Genomic DNA, 25654 nt, shown 5'->3' with positions numbered 1-25654 from the left:
GTTTTATTTTTGTTTTTTTAAGCAGACTTAATGATGTATTAAATATAAACAATCATCATAATAAACCTCTGATTGAGAGCTGATTCTGGAAAGAAAGAAATCTCAGAGACAAATCTATCAAAACCTCGACAAATCAAGGCAAAAATATCTGCTTGCTTAGATGCCACAAGAGACAGGGGAGAAAATCTGTTGCTTCTTAATTTGGTTGAGCTGAGCATTAAAAGCTTGATATGTTGTGTTTTCCTAGTTGAAATCCAGTTGAAGGACTGACTTGCTGTGTTTTCTTGACCTTCAGCCTCCATCCTGGCTCGGAACGTGTCCACACGCTCCTGTCCCCCGCGCACCAGCCCCCCCTCCGACCTGGAGGAAGAGGATGAGGGGGGCAACGACCGCGGGTTAGTAACCCTCCGTTGTGTCATGCTGGCGTTCATGTATTCCAGCCTGTCAGTAGAGCTCTTGCCTTTTCACATCGTGGGATAAATTACAGCCATGAAATGTGTGTCTCCTCTCAGAGATTTTGATCACTTCTTCTTCACTTCACTTCACAAGGTCACATTAAACTGGCCATGTGTTGGGTTCTTCTGCAGAACTGGTGTAAACGAATGGTAATGTGTCTGTAACTGTTTTGCAGGGAGCGTAAAACAGGAGGAATGAAGTTGGTGAAAAAGAAGCCACGGAGACGACACACTGATGTAAGTAATCACGGCAACATGTGGGCTGCAGTGTGCAACAATAAAAGCCCCCCAAGAAACCACAGTTTGAGTGGAAGGAGGAGTCTACAGTGTCTTCACTGCTTTTCATAAGATTTTTTGTGGGAAATAAACTGTATCTTTCCCTTATATCTGTGGAGATTCTCCGTCATCCAGGTCATATTCACGCAAAGAGTTAAAGCAAGGCGTCTGGACTGTGTAGATAGGCTTGAAGACGTTTCGCTGCTAATCCAAGCAGCTTCATCAGTTCTGAAAATTACTCTTCGCGTATCTTTCCCTTAATTGCAACTCGGTTATTTGTGTGTATGATACAAGCAGAGAGTTGTGCAGTGTGAAAGCAGCCACCATTTTCCTCTGCAGCAGCGATATAACATAGTGGTATCTCCCAGGCTGCTCTTTGTCTGAGTCGGGCAGTGCAGTGAGAAGGAGCCCCCCTGTGGATCTGCTGAGAGCTCACATACAACACAAGCCCGGGTGGGCCAGCAGAGCTGCAATCCCCACCTTTGTAAAAACTAACAGTGTGTCTGTTCCCCCTGCAGGACCCCAGTAAGGAGTGTTTCAGTCTAAAGTTTGATCTCAATGTGGACATAAACACAGAAATTGTGCCTGCAATGAAAAAGAAAACCCTGAGGTGAGAGAGAAGGAGGTGCGGCCACGCAAAATGTGTTGCAGGAGTTTGAACTATACTTAACAGCTTCTTGTTTGTCTGCATGCTACCAGAGAGGTACTGGCTCCGGTCTTTGAGAGGAACGGCATTGAGCTGTCTCGGGTCGACTTGTTCTTGGATCAGTCCAACACGCCGCTGTCCCTCAACTTCGAGGCCTACCGTTTTGGAGGACACTACCTCAAAGTCAAGGGTAAAAACCACCGCATGACTCGTCTATGAGTTTGAGCACACACTGAACCCCAACTCGAATCAGTGCTATATCCTCTGCCCGAGCCTGCAGTAAGGTTTTGTTCTGGTAAAAGGAAAGGAAAGCAGCACAGCGCAGTTTGTGCTCCTTCACTATGTATTTTAAAGCCTTCCTTAAAACATGGGAGGATCAGGAATGAAAATTCATGCAGTTAGGCCAATTAGGCTGGTAGCTAATATTTCCTCAGATACAGCCAGTGGCATCTATTCAACGAATACAGCAGGTGCAGCAGCAGAAAACTCTCTTTTGCCCTGCTTTTATTCTGATGTGCTGTGACAGCCCGGCATCAGATCTCATTTTGCTGCGCGTCGATGTAAATCAGATGAACAGTGGCTCGCTTCATTTACATTTTAATCTCACTACAAAAAACTGTGGTGATGCAAAATGTTGCATTCTTGAGGTTAAATTGGCAGTCATAGTAATTATCCCTAACAAGCCCACACAAAATCTATTTCCTGCCATGAGACACGTAATAGTTTAAATAAAAGTAAAGTGTTATCTGCTGGTGAGTGATTTCTAACAACACTGCTGGTAGCAGATGAGTCACGTTGGCATTTTCTCGTGTTGGACACTTGTGACAGGAATATGGGCAAACATTGACGCCATGGACTTGTAAAATAAATTACAAGAGCAACAACAGAAAGCGGGAAGCCTTTCGGTCTTGCTGTATTTTAGACATCACACTCTTCTTATCTGTGTGCCTTAAACAATGACTGAGCAGGACAGATGGCGTGGGCCGGTTTCCTCTCCTCACCCGTGTTTCTGACTAAGAGGAAAAAGGAGTGGACTGCATTCTTAAAAGTGATCAGGAATACAAGGGAAAACTTGTAACTGTTCTGCTCAGTCTTGCACCAGGAGATTGCACCTAAGATTCTCATGTATCTTAATAACGCAGCAGCAGCACGATGACTCTGCCAGCTTTCTTTCACTTGGTGCCTCAGTGGAAACTGGGAATGGTGCCTCTTTTCTGCAGTTACACTTGCTGCAGTTATCTAGATCAAAACTTAAGCCTTCCATAAAAGAGATCCGATGTCAGGACTAATTGCTGTTCTTTTGAAACCATCCCGACTCGCACCTCTTGACCACAAGTTACACGCAGTCTGAAACACAGAGGTCAAGGGCAAACAGCCCACAGCTGTTTAGTCACATGGCACGAGGGGTAGGAAGTCTTCATGAGGACGACGACTGAGAATATTTTCCATCAAATCTCTGGTTTTCTAAGCAAAAATGTTTTCGAAGATGGCCAGAAACATGATTCAGAATGAATGTGATTACATGTACATTTTTCTGCATCTGCTTGATGTCTAATTGATAATAAGTATGCAATTTTAACTTAAAAACTGATAATATGTTAATGTCCACAACACAGTTGCCCTGAAGTGGTCATAACAGGCTTAATTGAAGCCCCAAGTTTGTCCTGCTTTTGTTGGTATTATTCCCTCTGCAGTGTTTACAAGAGCCCGTTAAAGGATTTAACTTCATGAAAAAACAATGAGTGTAATACTCTGGGTGTGGTGCTCAGTTCAAAATGACTCAAAGCAGAAAAAAAAGAAAAGTGAACTGGCACATCAGCATTCACTTTTATGGCTTCTTCTGCATTGAAAAACATAAACAAAGAGTAACATGAGGACTGTGCAGGCTTTCAGTTTAACAGGACTCCTTTTGCCAGACTGCTCAACTTTTTTTTTTGGTTTTTTTCCCCCATTTAGCACGGCTCGGTGATGAGCTGAAGGTGGAGCAGGGTGTGAAGGACTTGCGGTCGCTCAGTCTGCCCAACATGAAGCCCTCTGCAGGTCAGAGCCCCTACATCCTCACGCCAGGCAGCGAGAGGGTGGAGCACGGGTCTCTGGGACGCAGAGAAAGCGTCGATCTGTTGGTGAGTTGCATGTGGCCAAACAAGCCGTAGCAGACGGTGATTGACGCCGATTGTATTTCGTGTGACACTTCAGCTCATAACGCACTAAACTGTCTCTCAGACTCATCACGCCACCCCTTCAAAACCAAACACAGACACAGACACACCCAGTGACTCGTATAGCTCTGCCACACCCTTCACTATTTTCCATAACTTCACCTCCTCTTCCTTCAGTCCCGTCATGCCCTGGGACAGTGTAGTATCTCATGGTAATCCCATCATGACCTCATCGTGTTGCATTACCTTTATCTGGCCAGCAGAACCCTGGGAATGTATTTTTGGATTTCCACCTCAGTGTCCTGCCAGCCATGTGTTGGCCTTTGTGCGAACACCCGTCTGTGTGTGCCCCAGCCCGCTCGGTGCTGCTGACTGATCCCTTGAATTTCATATGATGATGATGAATTCACTCAGGAAAACTTGAGCACTTCCTGCAGCTCACAGGAAGCGGCTGTTTTGTTACTGATGAGAGGTGCTGAGAGGCTGACTGAGGCCTGCAGGATCCTGATCCACTTGGCTGCCAGACGTGGAGCGTGGAAACAGAGCAGACAGTCATCGGGTTTGTGTTGTACTGGCATGGGCCCTGAGCTCTGAGCTCTTGAAGATGATGAAGCTGTTTGCTACGGGTCACTTGGAACTAGTTTTAGCAGTAAGACACATTGACCAATCTCCAGCTGCAACTGACAATTATTATTTATCTTCATATTATTTTTTTTAATATTATATGTTGATCGTTTCTTATAGTAGATCTTTTTTCAGTCTATAAAATGCCACCAATCATGAGTCATGAGTTTACAGAGCCCAACATGACAAATTCCCACCCCCCCCCCCCCCCTTAGTTACTGTTGCTGTTTGTGTCAAGATTTCCATTATTGCGTAGCAGATGTTTAGTTTATGACGATAACACAGATTTACCACCTGAAATGTTTCTTAAGTTTTGAAACAATGGGCCCTTGGGGGGAAAAGTAGGCTTGTCTTTTCTAGTTGGTTGAAAATAACATCTTTGGCAGACGTTTTAATGCCTCCAGCTGAAGGAGGGGTGTCTTCAATAGACAATTCATGGCTACAGACATAATACTGTGCTGAAGCTAAAGCTAAACAGTACAAAGACACTGCAATTACCAGTAGTCCTGTCTGATGAGGAAAAACTTAAGATCAGACTGTTTCATTCCAATATAACTGGAATAAACAGAACAAGGTGTTGTAACTTTTAACATAACAGCAGAAAAAGATTTTGGGTCGGACAACCAGTGTGTTTGACAAACGTAGCCCTGCTTTGGCTAACGTTTCCTGGGGTTGCTGCATTGTAAACTTCCTCAGATCCAATAAAGAGCAGCACAGAAGCAATTGTGTTAGTTTATTAGCTTAAACTCTGATAGGATGCAGGACCAGCTTTCACACAGTGTTGAACTCTAACACAGTGGATAAACCAGTCAGCCTTTTTTTTTTTTTTAACGAAGGTGCAGCTAAGCCATGATTGGACAGTCGCTGTTGGGATATTTCCAACAGCTACATAACAGTACCAGTTGATTGGCTCGCTGGCTTGGCTTGCTCTGCAATGTTAACACAATTCATCAGCTAAATATTTTATAACCATTGTTATTTAAAAATCAATAATTGAAATTGCTTCCTCTACATGACAGTGTTGTCACTGAAGAGGAGCTGAACAGAGGGGGTTGGTTAGCAACATCCGCTCCAGCAGGAGCAGTGACTTTTGTTCAGCACAATAATATTTACATGAACGGTCACTGCTGTGTATTACAGCCAGATGTTTAACAATTGCTCAAACTTGAATCATCATAATGCTGTCGTAAGTGTGTCCTCTGGTAGCATCAAGTGCATTTCCTGCTTGGGAAGATTCAGGCTGATGGTGGGCAGATTGATCCCCAAAGTACTGATAGTACCACTCTGGTGGAATGTTGGGTTTCAGTCAGATACCACGTAATGCCAGGATCAGCAGCGGTAAAGCAGCTAGTGTGGTTTCATGTGAGAGAGAAAAATATGTCACCTCCACACAGAAGGAATCGTACCCTGAAACCTAGAGCATCTCTCTTTGTCTCTTCACTGTCTGTGTCGGTGCTTATTCTTATTTTTGGCATTCGGCGTTCACTTAGATTTAAGCAGTTAGCTTGTGCGCTGCCCTGGTACGTGCAGGAAACAAGTCATTGGTTGTTAACAACCCTTGAGGCAAATCTAGACCCAATTACAGGTGACAGACTAATTGTCTGTGTGCACACACTGTAAACAGCCTGCTCTTGATGTCATCGTTGCTTTGGGCAGGGAAACAGGTCGTGGCTCGGTTAGAGCATTTCAGTGCCATCTGTGGTGATAAGTCACTGAGGTTTAGTCATCAAGCAGAGACAAAAAAACACTGGAGGTTGCAGGGGAAAGCAGCATTTTAGTCATACAGTCATATTTCACTTCAATTTGTTGTGTGCAGTTTGCTTATTTTCTTCAGTTTGTGTCATCAACCTCTCAAGGACTTTTGCCAGAGAATTTCAGTGTACTCACGCAGCAAGTAAAGACTTGTCAGGTTCATTGGCTGTGAGCGTGAAGAGAGGGATGTGAGTGATGAAACCAGCTGTAGTGCAGTCCTCAAGGGGGCAGTAACGTGCTGCTCCTGATGCTCTGACCAAAGCTGCTGCATCCACTGGATGTCTGGAAAACACACTGAGCTTATTATTGAGCTTATTGTTACTTCACTGGGATGTTTGAGCTTCTCTATGCAGAAAGAAGCCTGTGCAGAGTTTGACTTTGAAAAGACACTTTCTTCCGACATGGCAAAGTGTCTCTTTGCGCCCCTTACATCTTCAAAATGTGTTCATGTGATGGTCCAGTATGCATCTTGTGATGTGGAAACGTGAAGTACACATACTACATACACTGAGAATGAGGTTTTTAATGACTTAGGAGACGTCTTCCATCCAGTAGTTAAACTTTTGTACTGAACAATTGTTGAATTATATGATCTATAGATTTTAGACTTTTCAATGCAGGGGAACCAGTAGCCGTCATTTTAACAGTATTTAACAAGGTGTTTATTACCCAAAGCAGAGTATTTTATATGTCTTAAAACATGTGCAGAAGATCTAGTTTTCCTGTTTGCAGACTCCTAAACAGACAGTTTTTGACTGTTGGAAAGCGCACATAATGAATTGGTCAGAGGGGAAAAAATATATTCTCTGTCTTTGTCTAAAACTGTAAAGAAGACTCATATTATTTTGCTCTTGGAACCGAACAAGAGTCTCTTGCCATAGAACCCAAGCTCAGTGAGGTCTGTTGATACTTCTGTTACCGGACTCAAAAGCAGAAACCCTGTGATCCCTTTAGGTGCCAGCCCATATTTTATGAACGCTTTCTGGAGGACAAAAGCCCTACTTGAACATGTGGGCACTGAATGCGGTCTTTGGGTTTCCAGGGCAGCAGCCTTGGCACTCACCATAAAACTCATGCGTGCCTGCTTTTTATGGAATCGAGCTCTCCTCAGAGCAGTGTAGATATTTGCCTGTTGACCGGATTCACAGCCTGGCATGGCAGCGGCTTGTGCCAGGCTTCAGGCACAGCCAAGTCCTGCCCTTTTCTGTACAGAGTTACTCTTTTGTATTTCAAGTTTATTATTGTATGCATGTTGCATTTTATAGGCTCTGGCAGTATGCTGCGGTGCTGAGCTTCGATCATGCAGATTGATTATTTTACAAGGGGTCGCCTCGGCCAAGCTCTCTGATTGGTCAAAGATGCATTCCTGCGATGCTGATAGCTCCTATCAAGCAGCGCTGCCCGTCTGTGCCTGGCATTTATTGCACCATCCACAAATAATGCATCCTTTTACACCCAGACATTATCAGCAGTGTCTGATCTGAAATAAGTTAAACTTTTAACCTCAGCGGCTCAGCGTGCGATTAGAAAAACGCATTCGTGACACTGAAGAGAAATTCAGCTACCTCTGTCTTCCCGCGAGGTCTGTCGATGTTTTGCTGCAGGGTTCATTTGACCAGCTGCAGTCAAGACAGCTTCACAAAACTGGAACTAAATCTGAAAGTTGGGATTCCCCCTCTGTATCTATTGTGGTGGATGTGATTCATTTTTACCTCTCTGGCATATTGAAGTCATTTCTCCCCAGGATCAGGGCTCAGGATGTTTCCTGTCCATTGGAAGCACAAAATGACATCAGTTTAAAGAAAAAAAAATGAAAACAAAACTTTATACTCATATGAAATAGTGACCTTGCTTTTAAAGTATCACAGCAGCTTTTGAGAACACACACACACACACACACAGTTCAGGCCACCGGTTGCCATTCCTTTTCCTGAGAATAGAAACTGCAGCGTTTACAGTCGCTGTAAAGATAAGAATGTTTGGGACTGTGATTTCCAGTAAGTGTATACAGGACATTGATCCTCACTGTCTGTCACTCGCCCATTTTTATGTAACACACGGCCATCAGTTGCCATAGCATAATGAATACGACACTCTGTAACAAAGTCACACTCTGCTGACAGTCTCTGAGTCAAACAGGGTAATAACATAAAGCGGGTGAACTTAGAGTCTGATTATTTGATCCAGAGATTGCAAATAATAAGAGATAAGATAAGAACTTTGTTGATCCCGCAGGAAATTGTTGTGCCAGGGTTGCAGTACAAAGAAGCAAACAAAAGTAGGAGTAATCACACAAAACTAAAACAAAACACACAAAATATAACATAATAAAACAATAACAGAGTAATATAGAAAAACAGCAGAGTATATACATGAGATATAGATAATGGCAGGTAAGGTGCAGAATGGCAATCTTAAAGTGTTAATTGTAGTGCAGGTTAAATTATTTTGTCCTGTGTGGAGAAAGGGGATGAGTTGAGGAGTTTGATAGCCACAGGGAGGAAAGACTTCCTATCATATTGTCCAGTTTGCAGCTTGGATGGTTTTGGCTTTCCCAGAGGGTCAGTGTCACATAATGGATTCTCCACATTTGTGTCAGTGCTCAGGCCTCCCATAATGCACTCTTTCATCACACCAGGGAAAAACTTGGACACTCAGTTCTAAGGCAGCATATCAGACTTCAATGCTGAAATGGTTAAATATGCTAGGATTGATAATTTAATTCATGCAAAGAAGCATTGGGGGGGGGGCTGATTCAAATCTGCCCGGACTGTGTTGTTTTGATTGTTGTTGTTTCAGTGGAAGGACTGGAGTTTCATTTTTGTTTGAATGAAATGTGTTTCACGCCGAGCTAACACAGCATTGAAGTTAGTCTTAGTTTGGTAAGATTAAATGAAGGAAATTTGTGGTTGTATTTTTCTGTTTAATACGGAAAATAAATGTACTATTGGCCTCTTCCTTGACAGTTTGTGGATTTATTTTGTTTGTTTACTGGAGTAAAAAGCTAAGAGAGTGTGAAAATGGTGAACTCACTGCTTAGCAATAATCAAAATACTTAAACTGTTGTTTGAACTTTGGGTTTGTAGCAAACTTAGATTTTTTTTTAAACTTAGATCTTCTGAAAATTTCTCAGACAAATCATGAACTGATGCATCAGTAATGAAGATAAACATCAGCCGGGAGGCCTGGTTCACACATCCAGAAGGAGGCAGAGACTGCTGGCTTTGCCTCAGGGGTGGAAGAACTTCTTATTTAGTAGACATGAGAGGTAAATAGTGTTGTTTCATAATAGACAAGGACTCGTGCTTGGGAAATACTGCAGCTGACAAAAGCCCCAAAAAGCCTTTGGGGCTGAAGACGCTGATGACGTAGTGAGCCCACATTTACACTGATGAGACAGTGAAAGGAGTGGCAAGCGTCTTGTCTTCTCTGTCTTGTCTCTCTGTTGAAACCAAAACAGAGTGACACATGTATTTTCTGCCCCACTGAAGGATTTAAGTGCGCGTTAAATGATATTGTATGCATGTGGTTGGACTCGGCTCATACAATGCAGTCAGTGTGTTCTGTGTAGGGAGGCGGAAGACGTCAGCAGAAGCAGTTGTTATTTATTTCCTCTTTTTCAAACTGGTTCAGACGGAACGTTTCACACATCACTGCCGGGGATGCTAATGTGTGGACATTGTTCCTCACACCCAACAGCCACCTCTTCCTTCTCTGATAGCTCACAGTGGGGACAGTTGGCGATTAACACAGAGTCACTTTGAATGACAATGGTCGAATGAGCAGCGGTCACACGGGACTTCATCGACACGTTTGATCTAAACAACTGAACTGAAACACGAGGTGTTTGTATACAGCAGTCAGTAGAGTTTGTTAACAGAGTGACAAGTGTCAGTGATTGAGTTGATAAGATCTTTGGTGTGAGTATGAGACTGAGAAGTTTGTTCTGAAGTGTGCATTCAGTTGAACTTAATGCCGGATGTCAGTAGTTTGTAAAGTTTGTGAACAGACAGAGATATGATTTATTTATTCACTCAGATATCATTGGTTGGACAAAACCAGACATTTGAAGACTTTAAACTCTGGGAACTGTGGCAGTTTTCAGTATTTTCTGAGATGTAACTGATTAATTGAAAAAATAATTGCCAGGTTAATGGATGATGAGGAAAAAAAACAGTCGCAGCAGTAAATTCTATTTCTCTGTGTTTCTTAATCACTCATTTTGGGAAATATGATGATTATTTGTTGTTAAACCAACAGTACTCCTGTCTGAGTGGGAGTTTTGACATAATTTTAGAAAGCATTCCTTTCTCATTGCTGAATCCGGCTCTTCCAGTCAGTGCATCGGTACAGAATTTAGCTGCCTTTGGTGACACACTCTGTAATTAAACTAATTATTTAAGGTGGGAGGCTGTTATTTATTCCCCATTTGGTGTGGGAGGGGCTACATGCCGAGAAGGAGAGGTGTGTGTGTGTGTGTGCGTGTCTGTGTTGGGAAGACAAAGAACTTCCCCTGATACCTAAAGGTGGAGATTACTGCAGGGTGAACACACACCTTTGTGACTGCTCTGTGTGTGACCGTTGGCCTGCAGTAAACATGCAGCAGGATCATGTATGCAGTCAGACATGACGGGAGTAGCTGCCATGCTTCACTCTGCTCGGCACTTCTGTCTGGATTGTGATTTTCCTGGAAATGGATTCTTCCTGACTTTTGGTATCACATCTGTGCCTGTGCTTTTTGTTGACTCAGACCTTTTTGTGATCTGAGGTTTTTTTGTGGAGGAGGGGGCGCAGATTTTTTTTGACTGTCTGTGGAAAAAATGGTTCGTTTTGGTCGTCTGACATCCTGGCGCAGCTGGGACCTGCTGGAAGTGGACTCGGAGATTCCCGAGTCACCTCTTCCTGACACGAGGCCAACATCAAGTGACTGTCAGGTGAGGCGTTTGCTGACACGTCTGTGTGAACGGCGGTTCAGGTGTCATTTCTTTCTTCTGGCTGCAGTGGCATTTCAGTAATTCTTCGCTGATTAATGACCATCATAACACGAATCTGAAGCAATTTCAAACATTTCTTGGTCCCAGCTTTCCAAATGTGATGAGCTTTGAGCTTTTCTTTGTCTCATGTGATGGTAAATGTAATTCATTTGGGTTTTGGTCAGACATTGAAGGATACAGAAACAATTTAGCGATTCAGACAGAAAATAAGCCATAATTAATAGTTCACATTAATCCACAATGAAAACTTTTGTTACTTGTGTCTCTAATCGACGTTCACCTGAATTTAATGTCCTATACAAAAAAGTTGTTTTCATTAATCTCATCTGCTCTGCGAAACATCAGAGTTCAAATGTTTCGGTTGGCGCGGGTGAGTGTGTGTATTGGCTGAGGTGTAATGGTGGCTGGGGGTGAATAACAGGAGCACAGTTTTGACAACTCTCATCTCTCACCTCAGGCTGAAAGCCTCAGTTGGTGTTGCTATTGTGGCCGCCATCAGTTCTTGATTATTATTGGAGCTGAAGTGGCTTTGAAACGTGCAGCATGTGTTGGCTGCTGGGGGTTTCTTGTAGTTTCTATTTCCTGGTTGTGTGTGTGTGTGTGTCCAGGCTTTCAGGAAGGTCAGTGTCAGACTGTTTTCCCATCGTTAATCAGCCCACCTGATCAAGGGGAGTTGTTATCAGTTGACTAACATAAAGGCAGTAGCAGGAGGCAGAAAGACAAGGGAGGGGGGGTTTCTTTGCTCTGCTGCTTTTTCTTTGTCACCACTTATTTTAATACAGTCCCTTTCCATTTAAAGATTTTCCTCTTTCCAGGCCAAGGTTAATGCCACAAACCACAGTGATAAGATAAGGCTGTGAGGCGACCCAAGGCTTGATATCGTTAACCCGAGCAGTCGCACTTGCCAGAGCGAGGAGCTTTGTAAAGAGAGCTCAGGATCTCGCTGCCCTCCGCTTTGACTGACAGGTTTACACAGGGGGCGCAGGGAAAACCTTGTAAACATAATTAGTTAGGCAGACGTGACTTGAGGGGCTTAGTGTTTACTGCAAGGTTTTATTTGTTTGAGCTTAAGTAAATTGTTGCAATGTTAATACCTGCAGGAATACAACCAGCTCTGATTAAAATAATGTTTTAGGGCTGCAGTTAACAGTTAATTTCATTATCTGTTAATCTGCTAATTATTTTTCCAAAAGCCTGTCTGAGAGCACAAGGAGATGTCTTCAAATTCCTTTTGTTTTAGCAGTCCAGAACCAAAAGGCATTCAGATTACAAAGATATGAGATTGATGGAAACAGCTGAAATCAGAGAATCAGAGAAGGAACCAAAATGATTAACAGATTATCAAAATATCTGCATGTTAATAAATTGTTCAGCTCTCCAAAGTTTTCAGACTTTTATGCTGCTCCTGAAGGAGGTGGTGTGCCTGTGCTTATCTAATGTGGCATAAGCAGCCTATTAAATGTGCTGAAACATGCAAGTAAACAAAGGGGATTTCCTGTTTGGCCATTATCGGGGCACTCTCTTTCCTTGTTTTGGCCAGCTAGCATGGCATTGTGTTAAAGTCTCCGGGCAAAGCAGTGATTTGAGATAGCACAAAGAATAGTGGACCAACTTCAAAAAAAGACTAAAGAATGAAGTGTCCCCTGTGTGTGCAGTCACCATATAACTGTATTGGTTTTATTCACATGAAATGAATGCTAATCTTGATGGCTGATACAAGTGAAAAGGCACTCACACAAGGGGTGAGTGGTTAGTTTATTTCTGCTTCTTAGCAGCCTAGTTGAGACTGACCAAAAGAGCATTTGATAGCTATCAAGCACCAGGATGTGTGTTTGGACTGGGGAGCTCCCTCCAAGCTGTCACCCTGACTCCACCTCCAAATATTCACATCGGCCTTCCCTTTTTGCTTTTTTTTTTTGCCCGGCCCTGCCTCCTCTTTCCTGCTCAACACAATAAGGCAGGATCCTCCTGGTTGCTATGACTTCAGGCCAGTGTCTGTATGAAATGCAGCCACTGACTGTTTGGACAGCAGGACAAGACAGAAGATACGTCCCGGTTCAAAGAGAAGCTGCTGTCAGGCACGGCAGGACGCGGCACCCAGACACCACGCTCGGTGAGCACCCGGGACCCCGCCGGCTGGAACGGGACGTTTCAAGACCGAATGAAGTTCAACGCGAGTCTCTTAATGGAGGAGTAACGCGGCAGCTTTAGAGTTGTCACTCGGCTTCTCGGACTGATTCGGCGTCACGACTGGACGGCGTGGATGTGTTTGTTTCGCGGTGGAAGAGGAGAGAGAGGGGAGGCTAGACGTTGAGAGAGTGCAGCAGCTGGCTCCAGAATGGGCTGCGATCCATGAATCCAATTGAAGGATTAGGATGGTTTTTGTTACTTTTGACATGCCTCTGGCTTCAATGGTGAGCACTGTTAATATGGTGGGAAGCTGCTGCTAGCCTCTGCCCCTGTGTCCTTGTACTGAATTACAACTTTCTGGCCTTGTCTTTGTCTTTGAGAAACTAACTTTCATGTTAAAGTGATATTTATATTTAAAATATGTCTTCTTTCTATTGAAGCATCTTATTAGAAAAGCTCTTTGTCACACCTGTTTCAAGAGGTAAAAGTCTGAGCGTTGAAGCGTACCACCAACTCAGACTGAACTAACTGGGTTTCGATTTGCCCAGTAGTGTCCAGGCTTTCCCTGTTTGTCCATGGAGACTGAACGCTTCCTGACACCTGTGTCCTTGACCAGTTGGCCCAGATTTTCCCACTAAAAAAAAAAAAAATCCCTAAATGGGTCCAGACTTGTTTCCCTTTCACTAAAGCGACTCTTTAGTTTTTGTTTTAAAGCCACTGTGTGTGTTTGCAGTTAAGTCACTCTCCGCTGTGGTAATCATTTAAAAAAGATAAAAGGAGTAAAACTCTGTTTGAAAACCCGCAGGACCCCCCACTCAGATTTACTATCGTGTTATGTAAGTCTGTACAGGCCACTTGAGTGCCTTTTAAGTGTTTTCACAAAGACCTGAGGACATTCTTCCTAAAATGGGAACCCGTGTGATGCAAAACAATTTGACTAGAGATATTCATTCATAATATTTACATTTCATTTTCTTACATATACATGTTATAAACCTACTGTATACACTGCGATAGGTCTTATCTGTAGTGTAATGAAAAGGTTTCTTGTATCCAGTCTGCTTGCTCCTGCAGCTTGTCTCCATTTATTCAAAGTTTGACTGTCCCTGCTCCTGTTTTTGTCTCTTTTACATTTAAGGTTTCAATTTGATTTTCTTAGTTAGTTAGAGTTAGTTAACTCTATAAAAAGTCTTGTTTCTATCCTTCCGCTATAACTCATGATGATGGAGAAGAGAGGTGGATAAAAGTCTGAGAACAGGATTGGAAAAAACTTGACTGAATGTTTGTTTTTGTTTTTTTGGCTTTGAAATAATATATTTTCTGCTAAAAAGATGCTAGCATTGACCAGTCGAACACAGTTAAGGCAGTAAAGGAGACTCTTCAGTGAAGATACAAGTACATTGTTAAGTGATAGTATGGGGTCTCTATCGGCATAAACCAAATGTGATGTTAAAGAGGAACATTACCTTTTAGGTGTAAATTAATAATATGGTGCATAACATTTCATATTATTTCATTAGCTCACAACCCTGGAGCCAGTTTTTTGATGCTAAGCACGGTTAGAACTGTTTGTTAGTTGAGGGGTTTGAGGACCATTTCTGAAAACAAACCCTACACCTTTGTGTCTGTGATGTCCATCAGCCTAGCAGCTTTGGGCATATTTGTGTGTAAGTGTGTGTGTGTGTATTTTGTTTGTGTGGTGGGGGGTGGTCAGTAAAAGAATTTCTCCTGGAATGGTGGCAGTGTCAGTGTCCTGGAATGCAAGTTCCTTGTCACTGTTTTTTTCAGGAGGGGGGGGTCAGTGACCTGACTCTGTCCTGACTCTGACCGACTCCCCACCAGCAGATTCCTCACTCTAACGGCAAAAACAACCGCTTCCTCAGATACTGAGGTGGCCCCTGTTTGTTTGCTTTGCTGCTTGCTCATAAAGTGGACAGAGATTGCCTGAGTGAAGGTACGTGGCAGGGCCTGCTGACAGGGTGACAATGGAGGGGGAACAATGGCCAGACCCAGGCCCGTCTGTTCTTATGGAACAACCTCCCTCCTGCTCCTTGTGATGTAATGAGCATTCAGTGTGAGGAAGTGGCAGTCCTTCCCTCTCCTGTTTGTGTCTGATCATTAGGGTGGCTTTAACGGTCCCGCTGATGTCATCCCTCGCACAGAATTCCCCTCTGATTTCCTGTTTATCCTGTCTCTGTGTATTTCTCTCTTTCCTTCATTGTCTCTTTTCATCCGTTTGACTGGAAACTTTTGTCATTCCTCTTGCCCTGACACAATCTCTAGTGCCAGTCTTGTCTTCTTTCATTTTCTGTTTGTCATTTCTTTAACACTGTGTAAATTTTGCTCTCTGCTTCGCAGGGTCAGGCGAGACGGAGGAAGAACATGACAGAGTTCCTCGGGGAGGCGAATATTCCTACCCCGGATGCTCTGGGACAAATCGGTGGCTCCCTGCCCAGCGTTGGGGCCGGGCCTGACAGCTGGAAGAACCGCGCTGCCAGCCGCTTCAGTGGATTCTTCAGCTCCAACGCTGGAGCAGGACCCTTCGGCAAGGTAACACTGATCAGGCACTGGTGATCACATGAAAGTGGTGCCCGTTCTCTTGGCTGTGAGTTAGCAATTTTAAAAGCAGTCTCATGTCTCAGATTAAAAAAAAAAAAAAAAAAAAATACCACTAAGAAGCAAACAGAACAGTAGCAAGCTGCAGTGGGAGGAGGTCGGAAAGGCCATATCCCCCGAGTCCTGATGAGGTAATTTCCCTTCAGCGTCTCCTGACTTGTTGGCTCACATGCTTTCCTCTCAGCAGCTCTGGAAACGAGTAGGTGGAGGAAGAGCTGCACTCAGTTCAATCCAATCAGGATTTTGAAACAAAAAAACTTGAAGGAATATTTTGACATTTTTGGAAATATGCTTATTTGTAGAGTTGGATAAGACATTTGATACCCCCAGCCAGCAGTCGGCTAACTTATACCTTTTACACAGGACAAAAACACACTGATATGTGGCCGTTGTCTTCGGTGGGAAAGGGTACAGTTGGCATTCATTCCCGGGTCGAATCCCTCTGCAGTAATCACAGATATCTATCAGCAATGATGGTAACATGAAAGTATTGAGTGAACGATATGAAAAAGTAACCGTTGTGACCCTTCCGTGTTGCTTTCTAATGTTCTGTTGCTTCATGATTTGAATGCATCACACCCTAAAAAAGGCAAAACTTAAAAAATGTGCTGATTTTGATGTAAAAAGGCTTTAGCTTAGCGTAAGCCTGCAAACAGGAGGGAACAGCTAGCCTCGCCCTGTTTTACAGCAACAAAAACTGACTCCAGGCAACGCTAAAGCTCACTAATTAAAACAAAAGTGACATCCCAAAATGTACACCGCTGAGGTCACACCCTGCACAGTAGCAGATGTCAGATAGAGACAGCATCTGTCAGTCACCTGTCACTGCCCGGCTCATCTCTATTCACCCTGAGTGTCCCCCTCAACCCCTCCAGGGCCAGAGATCCTTCACCAGGACCTGGACCTCTTGCACCCTCCATATTGTAGGGATGAACCACTGTCAGTCCCTCTGTTCACAAAACTTTGAAAAGGAGTAGAGGGGATGGCCACTGATCACTTGTACTCCTCAGTCCGTTGTACAACGTGCCACTATTAATGAATGTAGAACTGAACTTATTGGAAAGGATTCATGAACCATGAACCCCCCACTCCCCCAAACCCCCACCCCATGCTGCGGCTTTTGCCCCCCCCCACTCCCCAGTCTGCTATTGTTAAAGTGGTCTCAATGCTCTGAGCTCATTTTCATAACTACATAAGACCTGCCAGGCTGAACAAAGGGCTGAACAGCAGCTACTGTTGTATTTAAGAATTAAGGCGCCAGTAAGGACAGGATTTCTATGCTAATGCCTGAACTCATCTTTACTAACAGTTTGAATGTAACAATAAATTGACACAGAAAGGACAGAAATGAGCAATTGTTTTCACATCACTTCTAGCTGTCACGCTCTTAACCTTGTTCAAACCAATTAGACGTGTGTTTTTCCTAAATCAGTCCTGTCTCTGCAGGAGTTGGACCGTCTGGAGCAGCTCCAGAGCAAACTCCACTCCTACGTGTTGTTCGGGCTGCCCAAGGTGCCACGACAGCTCTCCTTCCACCAGGACTCCTGGGAGGGGGACGGGGAGGAGACCAACCTGGCCATGGAGGACAGCTGGCAGATGCTGCTGGACAACTCAGAGGTACAGCAAACACAGACAGATCTTGTGTGTGTGTGTGTGTGTGTGTGTGTGTGTGTGTGTGTGTGTGTGTGTGTGTGTGTGTGTGTGTGTGTGTGTGTGTGTCAGATTGTGGTTCCTGCCTGTCTTCATTTCTTTTTGCATAAATAGCAAAGCAGTTTAGCTGATTTCTGTAACATTCGTTGCGCTGCCCTTTTGTTTCCATCGCAGTTAGTTTTGCGGGTAGATCATTTTGAGACTTTGTAAGGAAGGTTTGTAGAAGTTCATAGTCTGCCCTGCTCTTATCTTGCATTGCTTTAAACACACTGATTCAGAACAATAGTGTTTACACACACTGTAAACTAAAATCAGATTAAAACATACTGGGAAAATTTAATATAAAATATAAATCTGTGGTGAAGCAAACTTATAGGATCCTCTCCTGTTCAGACCAACCTTCTCCCCCTCTGATAATTTTCATACAGGCCCTTATCAATGCTTACACTGATAAACATTTATGGACAGCTGATTGCCTGCAGTGCACACATACTGGCATCCTGCTTCCTGGTGTGTGTTACTTCCTTGTCTGTGATATTTGTCAGACTTGCCCTGATTTCTGTTTTCCCAGAATGATGCTTACAAAACACTTTACTGTCTGTAATTTTTACACCCACCACACACCAGCGCTCTCTTCCACCTGTTCTTCAGTACAGATTCTGGCACATTGACTCGTGACGATTCGGGTGATTTCCAGAAGATTTCCAGTGATCATGGTGATAATATGAGTTACTGGAATATATCAGAGGTTAACCTCATGTTTGAGAACGTGATTGTGTCCCTGATGGCATCATTCACAGACATTCATCAACAACAAACCAAACCACCAGCCTCTAATAGAAAAATGTAGTGACCTCATGCAAATATGAATACCCAGCGTCGAGTGTAATGTTCAAGATTGCCTCCAACAATGGAAACTATAGCCTTTAAACAAAGAAATATTTAATTAAATCTGCATCCTCAGTCCTAATCAAATCAAAATGAACATGGAGTTTTTTTAAATAATGTTTACCACAAATTATGACAAAACAGACAGTAGAGAATAAAATAAGTTTTGTTTCTTCCTGTTTTTTGCTGTTGAGAATGAAACAAAGAACTGCTGGAATCCTATAATAATTTAAAAAGAATATATTTGTTGTATTTAATAAGATGAACTCTGTGTGTATGTAGACGTTGACGAGGCGACAGTTCCACCAGCAGGAGGCGATATGGGAGCTGCTGCACACCGAGGCGACCTACATCAAGAAACTCAGAGTCATCACTGATGTAAGTGCCAAGAGAACTACTGGAGTCTGCTGACACACACGCAAAGATGAATTGGCTTCTGTGTGTATAGAAACACGGCGAACCTCCCACTGAAGCCTTTATCACCACCCAGTGAGCTGCACGCTGAACCTCTAAGGCTTTACGTGAACCTCGTGTCTCACTGCTGTTAGGATAAAACAGTTGACAAGCTCACGTTCTCGTCTGCCTCCATCTACAGCTGTTCCTGTGTGGGCTGCTGAACCTGCAGGAGAGCGGCCTGCTGACCGAGGTGGAGCCGGCCAAACTGTTCAGCAACATCCAGGAGATTGTGCGCCTCCACACATCCCTGTGGAACCAAGTCATGCTTCCTGTCCTGGATAAGGCCAGGCAGGCCCGGGCTCTGCTCAACCCCACTGACCTGCACGATGGCTTCACAACGGTCAGTTGTGGTCACATTGTAATCGTTGTAATGTCATCTCCACAAACGCTATAAAAAAATGATTAAGAAACTGTGACCCCCACCTACAGCCGTGGACTTAACCACAAATACTGATTAGTTTCTGGCGTTGTTAACCAAATATCCACACTAATAATTCATTTAACATTGAATATGGAGCCCCAAAGCCAGCATCAGACAAGTCACAAATATATATATCATAAATAATACATTTAGTGAAATAATTAAAATTGAGTGCATAAACCAAACTGTGCACCTTCATATTCAGTATCTGGAGTACAGTGTGTGCATGTAAATGCATGCAATTCAGTGTTGGCTTTAGACTGAAACAGAAGGAAACATGTTTACTCCTAGATCTCCTAGTCAGATCTCTGACACTTGCCCTTTGTGCTTGTGTGTTCAGTTTGGCTCCAGGTTCCAGCCCTACATCCATTACTGCATGGAGGAGGAGGGCTGCATGGAGTACATGCGCACGCTTCTCAGGGACAATGAGCTCTTCAGGACCTACGTCACGGTCAGTCTCCTCGCCTGAAACCTCATCCCAGACAACTACAGTTACACCCTGTGCCGATACACTGCTCGGGCTCATTAAATGTTTCACTTCCTGTCTTTGTCTGGCTCCATGCAGTGGGGAGAGACGCATAAGCAGTGTAACCGTCTGAAGCTGGCCGACATGTTGGCGAAGCCCCACCAGAGACTGACCAAATATCCACTCCTACTGAAGAGCGTTCTCAAGAAGACGGATGAGCCGTCGGCCCGCGACATGCTCAACAACATGGTAAGGATGTAGAAAAATATATGCTGCTTTTCTGACAGGCAGAAAGATGGCCGGACATGAGTGGTAAGTCTGTGTTCTGTCTCCTCAAGGTGGCCGCAGTGGAGGGCTTCATCAACAGCGTGGACTCCCAGATGCGACAGCGTCAGGAACAACAGAAGCTGGCCACCATTTCTGCCCGTATAGACTCCTACGAGGCCGTGGAGGGCAGCAGTGAAGAAGTGGAGAAGGTAAGAAACGATTTACTGGGCTCCAGTGCTTTCCCACGTCTTCAAAAAGCCATCAGATACGAGACTTCAAGTCAGCTTTGGCTTCAGCCTTTCGTCTTTCTTTTCCTTTTCAGATCCTCAAGGAGTACAACCGCTTTGACCTGATGGCTCCCATGAGGGGAACATCACCAGAGGAGACTCGACAGCTGCATCTGGAGGGAGCTTTGAGGATGAAAGAAGGCAAAGACAGTAGGGTAAGACTGCCTGTAAACACACGATGAGCTCTTATCTTCAAGTTCGACATCTTGTTTCTCGGGTTTGCTCTGCGGTCGCCAAACGTTTCACATGAAGTGGTGTACATTCCAAACGAAATGTGTTTCTGTCACGCCTAAGACGACTTCATTTGCTCTGTAGATGGATGTCTATTGTGTCCTGTTCACTGACCTGCTGCTAATTACCAAGCCGGTGAAAAGAGTGGAGAAAGTCAAAATCATCCGGCAGCCTCTCCTCATTCACAACGTCGTCTGTAAGGAGCTCAAGGACCCCGGTGAGTGAATGACGAAGAGGAAGCAGCTGATGATCAGTTTCATAATTGAGGCACACATTTGATACATTTAGAGAAATAAATCTGTGATGTGTTTATTATCATTATCATTATCATTATCATTATTATTATTATTATTATTATTATTATTATTATCTGCTGCAGAGATTCGACTGCAGACATGAAACTGGATTAATCAGAGGTGGTTTTCCTTTAGGCAGTGCTGACTGTTGTGCTCTTTGTCTCTGTAGGCTCGTTCATCCTCATCTACCTCAACGAGTTTAAGAGTGCAGTGGCAGCCTACACTTTCCAAGCCAACAGCGCCGCCCAGGGGCGAAGCTGGATCGATGCAATCTGCAACGTGCAGGTTGGAGAGCTTGTCCTTTCCTTATTAAATGTGCAACTCGTGGAAGCTGGGAAATGAGATTGTTAGACAGAAGTTGGTGTTTTGCGTACTTAATGTGGCTGCGTGATTACACTGCAGAACCAGCTGCAGAGGCTCCGCACTGAGGAGGTCCTCCGGCAGCAGAACAGCCTGAAGAGATGTACGCAAGGTGAGGAAGAAGAGGAGGAGGAGGAGGATGAGAGCAGCAACTCCACCACAAGTTCCCCAGGCCTGAGGCACAAAGACCAGCAGAACTCAAGGTACTACAGTTCAGAGTAATTCTAATAAATTACTGATTTAAATAAGACAAAAGTGAAGAGTGCTGTTGTAAATGCGACAGTATCAATTTAAAAAATAGAATAATTACAACCACTTACTTGTTTTAGATACGATTGGAGTCATGTTCTGATTAAAAGATTAAAATCCACGTTAACATAAAGGAGTAGTTCAACATTTTGGAGTTGAGATGAGAACATCTGGTTTACTTCATGGTGATGACAATACTGAAGGGTATCCTGCTCCTGGACAAGAAATGATAAAAGCAGCCTGTAGTGGGACACATCAGGCTTACTGTTTCCAGTCTTTATGCTAAGCTAAGCTAACTGACTGCTGCTTGTAGCTTCATATCTGCCCATATCTCCCAAAAGGTCGAACTATGCCTTCGATGAAGAAAAGTACATGCCAGCAGTTGTAAATCTAAGCTCAGCATTCGTATCAGAAAACCGCGAATTGCAGGGCTTGGGCTGCACACATACTTTCAGATATGTTAACCTCATTCAAATCATATTTGAATGTATGAATGTTTAATTCTTACACACTTTCTTGTGAGCTCCAAGTTGTTGTGGTTTAAAACCTAAACCAAAAACTTTTCCTCTCAGTCAATCAGATGGTTCCACTGAGACCCTGTCAGTGATGGACATTGATGAACCAGGTGATCGCCAGGAGCCTCTTGCACCCAACACGAACCTCGAGGGAATCACTAAAAAAGACCCTGAATTGGCTGAAAGGTCTGAGGGTCAGCAGTTTCAGTCCACGAGACCCTGCAGAGTTCAAACCGGTGTTTACTCTGAGTGCGATCAGGAGACAGGGCCTGATGGCGAGGAGCTGGACCCCCAGAGTCGCTCTCTCTCCATGGACAGCGCCTACGGTACCCTCTCACCTGAGTCCCTCATGAGAGAACTTCAGCCACAGCCCGGCCAAAGTGAAGGAGAGGAGACCGAGGAGGAAGAGGGAGACAGGGAGGGCGAGGAGGTGGAACAAGAAGAGGAAAGAATAGAGGAGGAAGGAGAGGAGGAGGAGGAGGAGGCGGAGGAAGGGGAGGAGGAGGATGCTGCCTCACTGGGGTCCCAGCTATCAGTAGTCCAGTCCTCTAAACCTCGCCGGCGGCCTCACGTTCAGCCACGACCCCACTGCCTCCAGAGGCTGTCCAGTCTGACCTTATCTCGCTCTGAGGACAATCTGCTGCAGCGCTTCCACGGAAAAACGCCCATAACCCACACGCACTCTCTCAGCTCTGAGATGCAGGACCAGTCAAAATGTGGGGACGTGGACACATCGCCGCTGGCACACAGTAGAAGCCTATCAGAGCTGGGACAAAACGGCCTGGAGCTGTTTTCCAGTGACCTCGACCAGTCCGACGACTGCTTGAGCATGAGCATGCCCGCTGACAAACTCTGTGCCACCCTGAGGAGGGCGGAGGCCAGGCACGGCCACAAGGCGCCCGCTGTGGAGAGCAGTGAGTCTCAGAGCAACGGCTCGGACGGGGAAACGGCCCCATCTGCCTGCGTAGGCGAGAAAAACGAGTCAGCAGCCACCGGTGGTCGAGGGGAAGTGTCACCCAAGAAGAGGAAATCACCAGCCCAGCAGCACAAGAAGCTGACGCTCGCCCAGCTGTACAGGATACGCACCACTCTCGTCCTCAACTCCACCCTCACTGCATCGTAAGTCGTTACTTCTGCAGTACCACTTTACAGCTTCGTGACATTTTAAAGGAGCAGTTCCATACTTTGAGAATAGAGTCGTTAGTTTTGTTGCCACATTAGATGAGGAGATCGGCACCACTCTCATGTCTGTACAGGAAGTACGAAGCAACTCTTAATAGCTTAGCATTAACACTGAAACACGGGGATCTTTTAATGTTGTTTTTTTGTCTTTCTTTTCATTTGCAGGGAGGTATAACCACTCTTCAAACAGCTGACCGGTGGCATGTGGGCATGATAAGGAACAACTCTTGTTTTGTTTCGATGGACTGAACTTCTTGAGACACAAATGCACTCTCTCTTTCTGCCCCCCTCCCTTCCTGTTGGACACTGATCGTACCAGTTTTCCATTGGAACAATAACAGTCCCTTTTTTCCCCTCCCCTTTGGTTTCTGAATTTTCTCGCGTGGAAGGGGGAGGCAGAGAGACACGTTAACTGCTTGCACTTTGCAACAGAAGTAGCATAACGGGGGCGGCCGGGACCTTGAGGTGGACTGTAAGACGTGGAAGTGCTGCTCCTGCAGAGAGACCAGACATCCAGGCTGAGGGTTTACGACCCCACCAATGCACCGGAGAGGAGGCCAAGCTGAATCCTGAATCTCCTCCATCTCTGTTGAGTACAAAAGAGGGACACTAAGTCACGTGGTTCAAAAAAAAAAACAGCACCTGGGACGTCCTCCTAAGATTTGTACTACTCCTGGTTTGCTTCAACAATATAAAAAAAAAAGATGAAAATTGCACAGTTATGTATGTTAAGTATAAGAATCACTAAGGAGTGAATTTACATTAACAGTCACACAGTGAATCTGAATTTATTGTTTGCTGTTTGTGTCTGCTCGTGTACAGGTGTGTGTGTGTGTGTGTGTGTGTGTGTGTGTGGATATGAATGAATGTGTGTGCTTGAATGATACACGGTTCTCAATTTCTGACTGATTCCCAACTTCCTGTGAATACGCTAAATTGTCCAAAGATGGAAGACCCGAGTAGCCGGTAGATTCCCTACAAAAAGGTGCACGCGAAGGTCCAATCCAGCCAATAGTGTGTTCATACATAACACAGCTGCGTCACAGATGGACTTCCGTCTTCGAACGGCTGCCATTCGGTGTGTGGAACCAATGAGAAGGCGAGATGTTTTCCTAAAGCAACCGTGACTGAATATGGCTGATTTAAGGTGTTTAGAGGAATTCCCTGCACTGTTTAGGTTATGTCTTGAGTGTCCGCTCGTCCTTGAGGCCCTAAATGTATCAGAAGCAGAAACACGAGTGCACAAGAAAGATGGCGGTCATAGGAAAAAAAGAACAGAAGAAGTCTGCCCGCGTTGGAGCAGCTTTTTCCTCGTGACCCGTCATGCGTTTCTTGGTGATGGTAACACGAATAACAAGACTGAAGAAAAAGTTTGGGTTGGATTTTCTGTCCTGAGTGAACCTGCAGAGTTTGCTTTAATTAAACACTTTGTTCCAGAAGATTTTTTAACATTAAGGAAAAAACAAAGCAGAAAAAAAAAAAAAAAAAAAGCATTGACCACCACAGAAACTTAACGTTCACACTCACGTTCAGCTTTTCAGATCAGTGATTTATTCCAAACGTCACCCGAACCAAATAGGTTAACTCTGTTTACTTTTAGGGTTTTTTTTTTTGTTTATGTGTAATATTTATTATGCTTGCTATGTTTTATATATATAAGATATTGTTTATATTGTTTGCCGCCATGATTTGTAAATTTCTTTTTGTGGATGTAGTCTTAATAATTTCAACTTGCCAGGCATGAATGTGCTATGAACCAAAATCATGTGTTTCCTCTTTCAGGAATGAATTTAAAAGTGTCTTACAAAATAAAAATGCTGAACTACTTTACGGTCGCTCTTTTAATGGTTTAATCCATCGTAATGCGGTGATCAGAGGGCACAGGCTGAATCTGAACGGCAGGGCATTAAAACGACACGAACTGGTCAGACGGCAGGTGGCGAAGGCGAAGAAGAATTACAGCAGGGAGGTCGCGACCGCGTGTGGCGGTAATTCATTGCATCATCTCTCTTTTTTTTTTAAGTCAGGATGTCGAGCTGAAACTGTTGCTTTGAGCAGCGAGTGTAAAAAACAGAACAAATGAAATGAGTCATTAGGCAGCTGGATGACTGCTGTAAGAGCAGCATTTTAATGTTTTTAAATCACTGAGATGGAGCTAATTTTATTTTATATTTAACGCATACTCTTATGTAGTTCAGTCTATGAATGGATCTCGAGAACAAATAATCGATTGATCAGTTAGTCGAAGGAACAACAGAAAACTAATTGTCATTTGTCAGCTTGTCTCTAAACCGAATTGAATTAATTTTCTGACATTTTATAGATCAAGTTATCAATCAGTTAAGAAAGTGATTGATATTTAGTTTAACCCCTAAATGCATCATATTTTAGAAGCTTATGTTTTGTTTGTAAAATCTTCACCTTTAATATAACAAAGCTGTTAAATAAATGTAAAGGAGTGAAAAGTACAGTAGTAAAGTAGAAGTACTGCGTAATGTATGGTAGATGACTAAATGTACTTGGATACTTTTCGCATCTGGAGAGAGAAGATTTTAATTCATACTCCTTTACTTTATACCTCTACAGTATTTTGTACTGTAACTTGTACTGGTTACTTTGCAGTTCACATTTGTACAGAGAAAAAGATCAGATAAATAATCTGTTCTGCACCGTAACATTCGTTCGCCATACATTTTATAGCTAATACTTTAGCTTACATACTACGAATGCAGGA

The 25654-nt window shown here is 43.9% G+C and overlaps 1 protein-coding gene across 4 annotated transcripts in view; it reads left to right on the top strand.

The window, feature by feature from the left end:
* The window catches only part of plekhg5b (pleckstrin homology domain containing, family G (with RhoGef domain) member 5b), a 65052-nt gene extending 40302 nt beyond the window's left edge, over positions 1-24750 (top strand). For all 4 annotated transcript variants that reach the window (XM_046397460.1, XM_046397459.1, XM_046397462.1 and 1 more), the window contains 18 exons: positions 296-395; positions 632-692; positions 1250-1341; positions 1431-1567; positions 3334-3500; positions 15395-15586; positions 17099-17269; positions 18473-18568; positions 18786-18986; positions 19408-19518; positions 19633-19782; positions 19872-20009; positions 20123-20242; positions 20403-20535; positions 20784-20899; positions 21017-21177; positions 21796-22857; positions 23086-24750. In XM_046397460.1, coding sequence (XP_046253416.1) covers positions 296-395; positions 632-692; positions 1250-1341; positions 1431-1567; positions 3334-3500; positions 15395-15586; positions 17099-17269; positions 18473-18568; positions 18786-18986; positions 19408-19518; positions 19633-19782; positions 19872-20009; positions 20123-20242; positions 20403-20535; positions 20784-20899; positions 21017-21177; positions 21796-22857; positions 23086-23095 — 3218 coding nt within the window. In that variant the 3' untranslated portion in view covers positions 23096-24750. The remainder of the gene's footprint in view (positions 1-295; positions 396-631; positions 693-1249; positions 1342-1430; positions 1568-3333; positions 3501-15394; positions 15587-17098; positions 17270-18472; positions 18569-18785; positions 18987-19407; positions 19519-19632; positions 19783-19871; positions 20010-20122; positions 20243-20402; positions 20536-20783; positions 20900-21016; positions 21178-21795; positions 22858-23085) is intronic.
* The last annotated feature ends 904 nt before the right edge of the window (positions 24751-25654 follow it).

This window comes from Scatophagus argus, chromosome 8, assembly GCF_020382885.2.
Source record: "Scatophagus argus isolate fScaArg1 chromosome 8, fScaArg1.pri, whole genome shotgun sequence".
Taxonomy (NCBI): Eukaryota; Metazoa; Chordata; class Actinopteri; family Scatophagidae; genus Scatophagus; species Scatophagus argus.
This window is presented reverse-complemented; position numbering and strand designations above follow the sequence as displayed.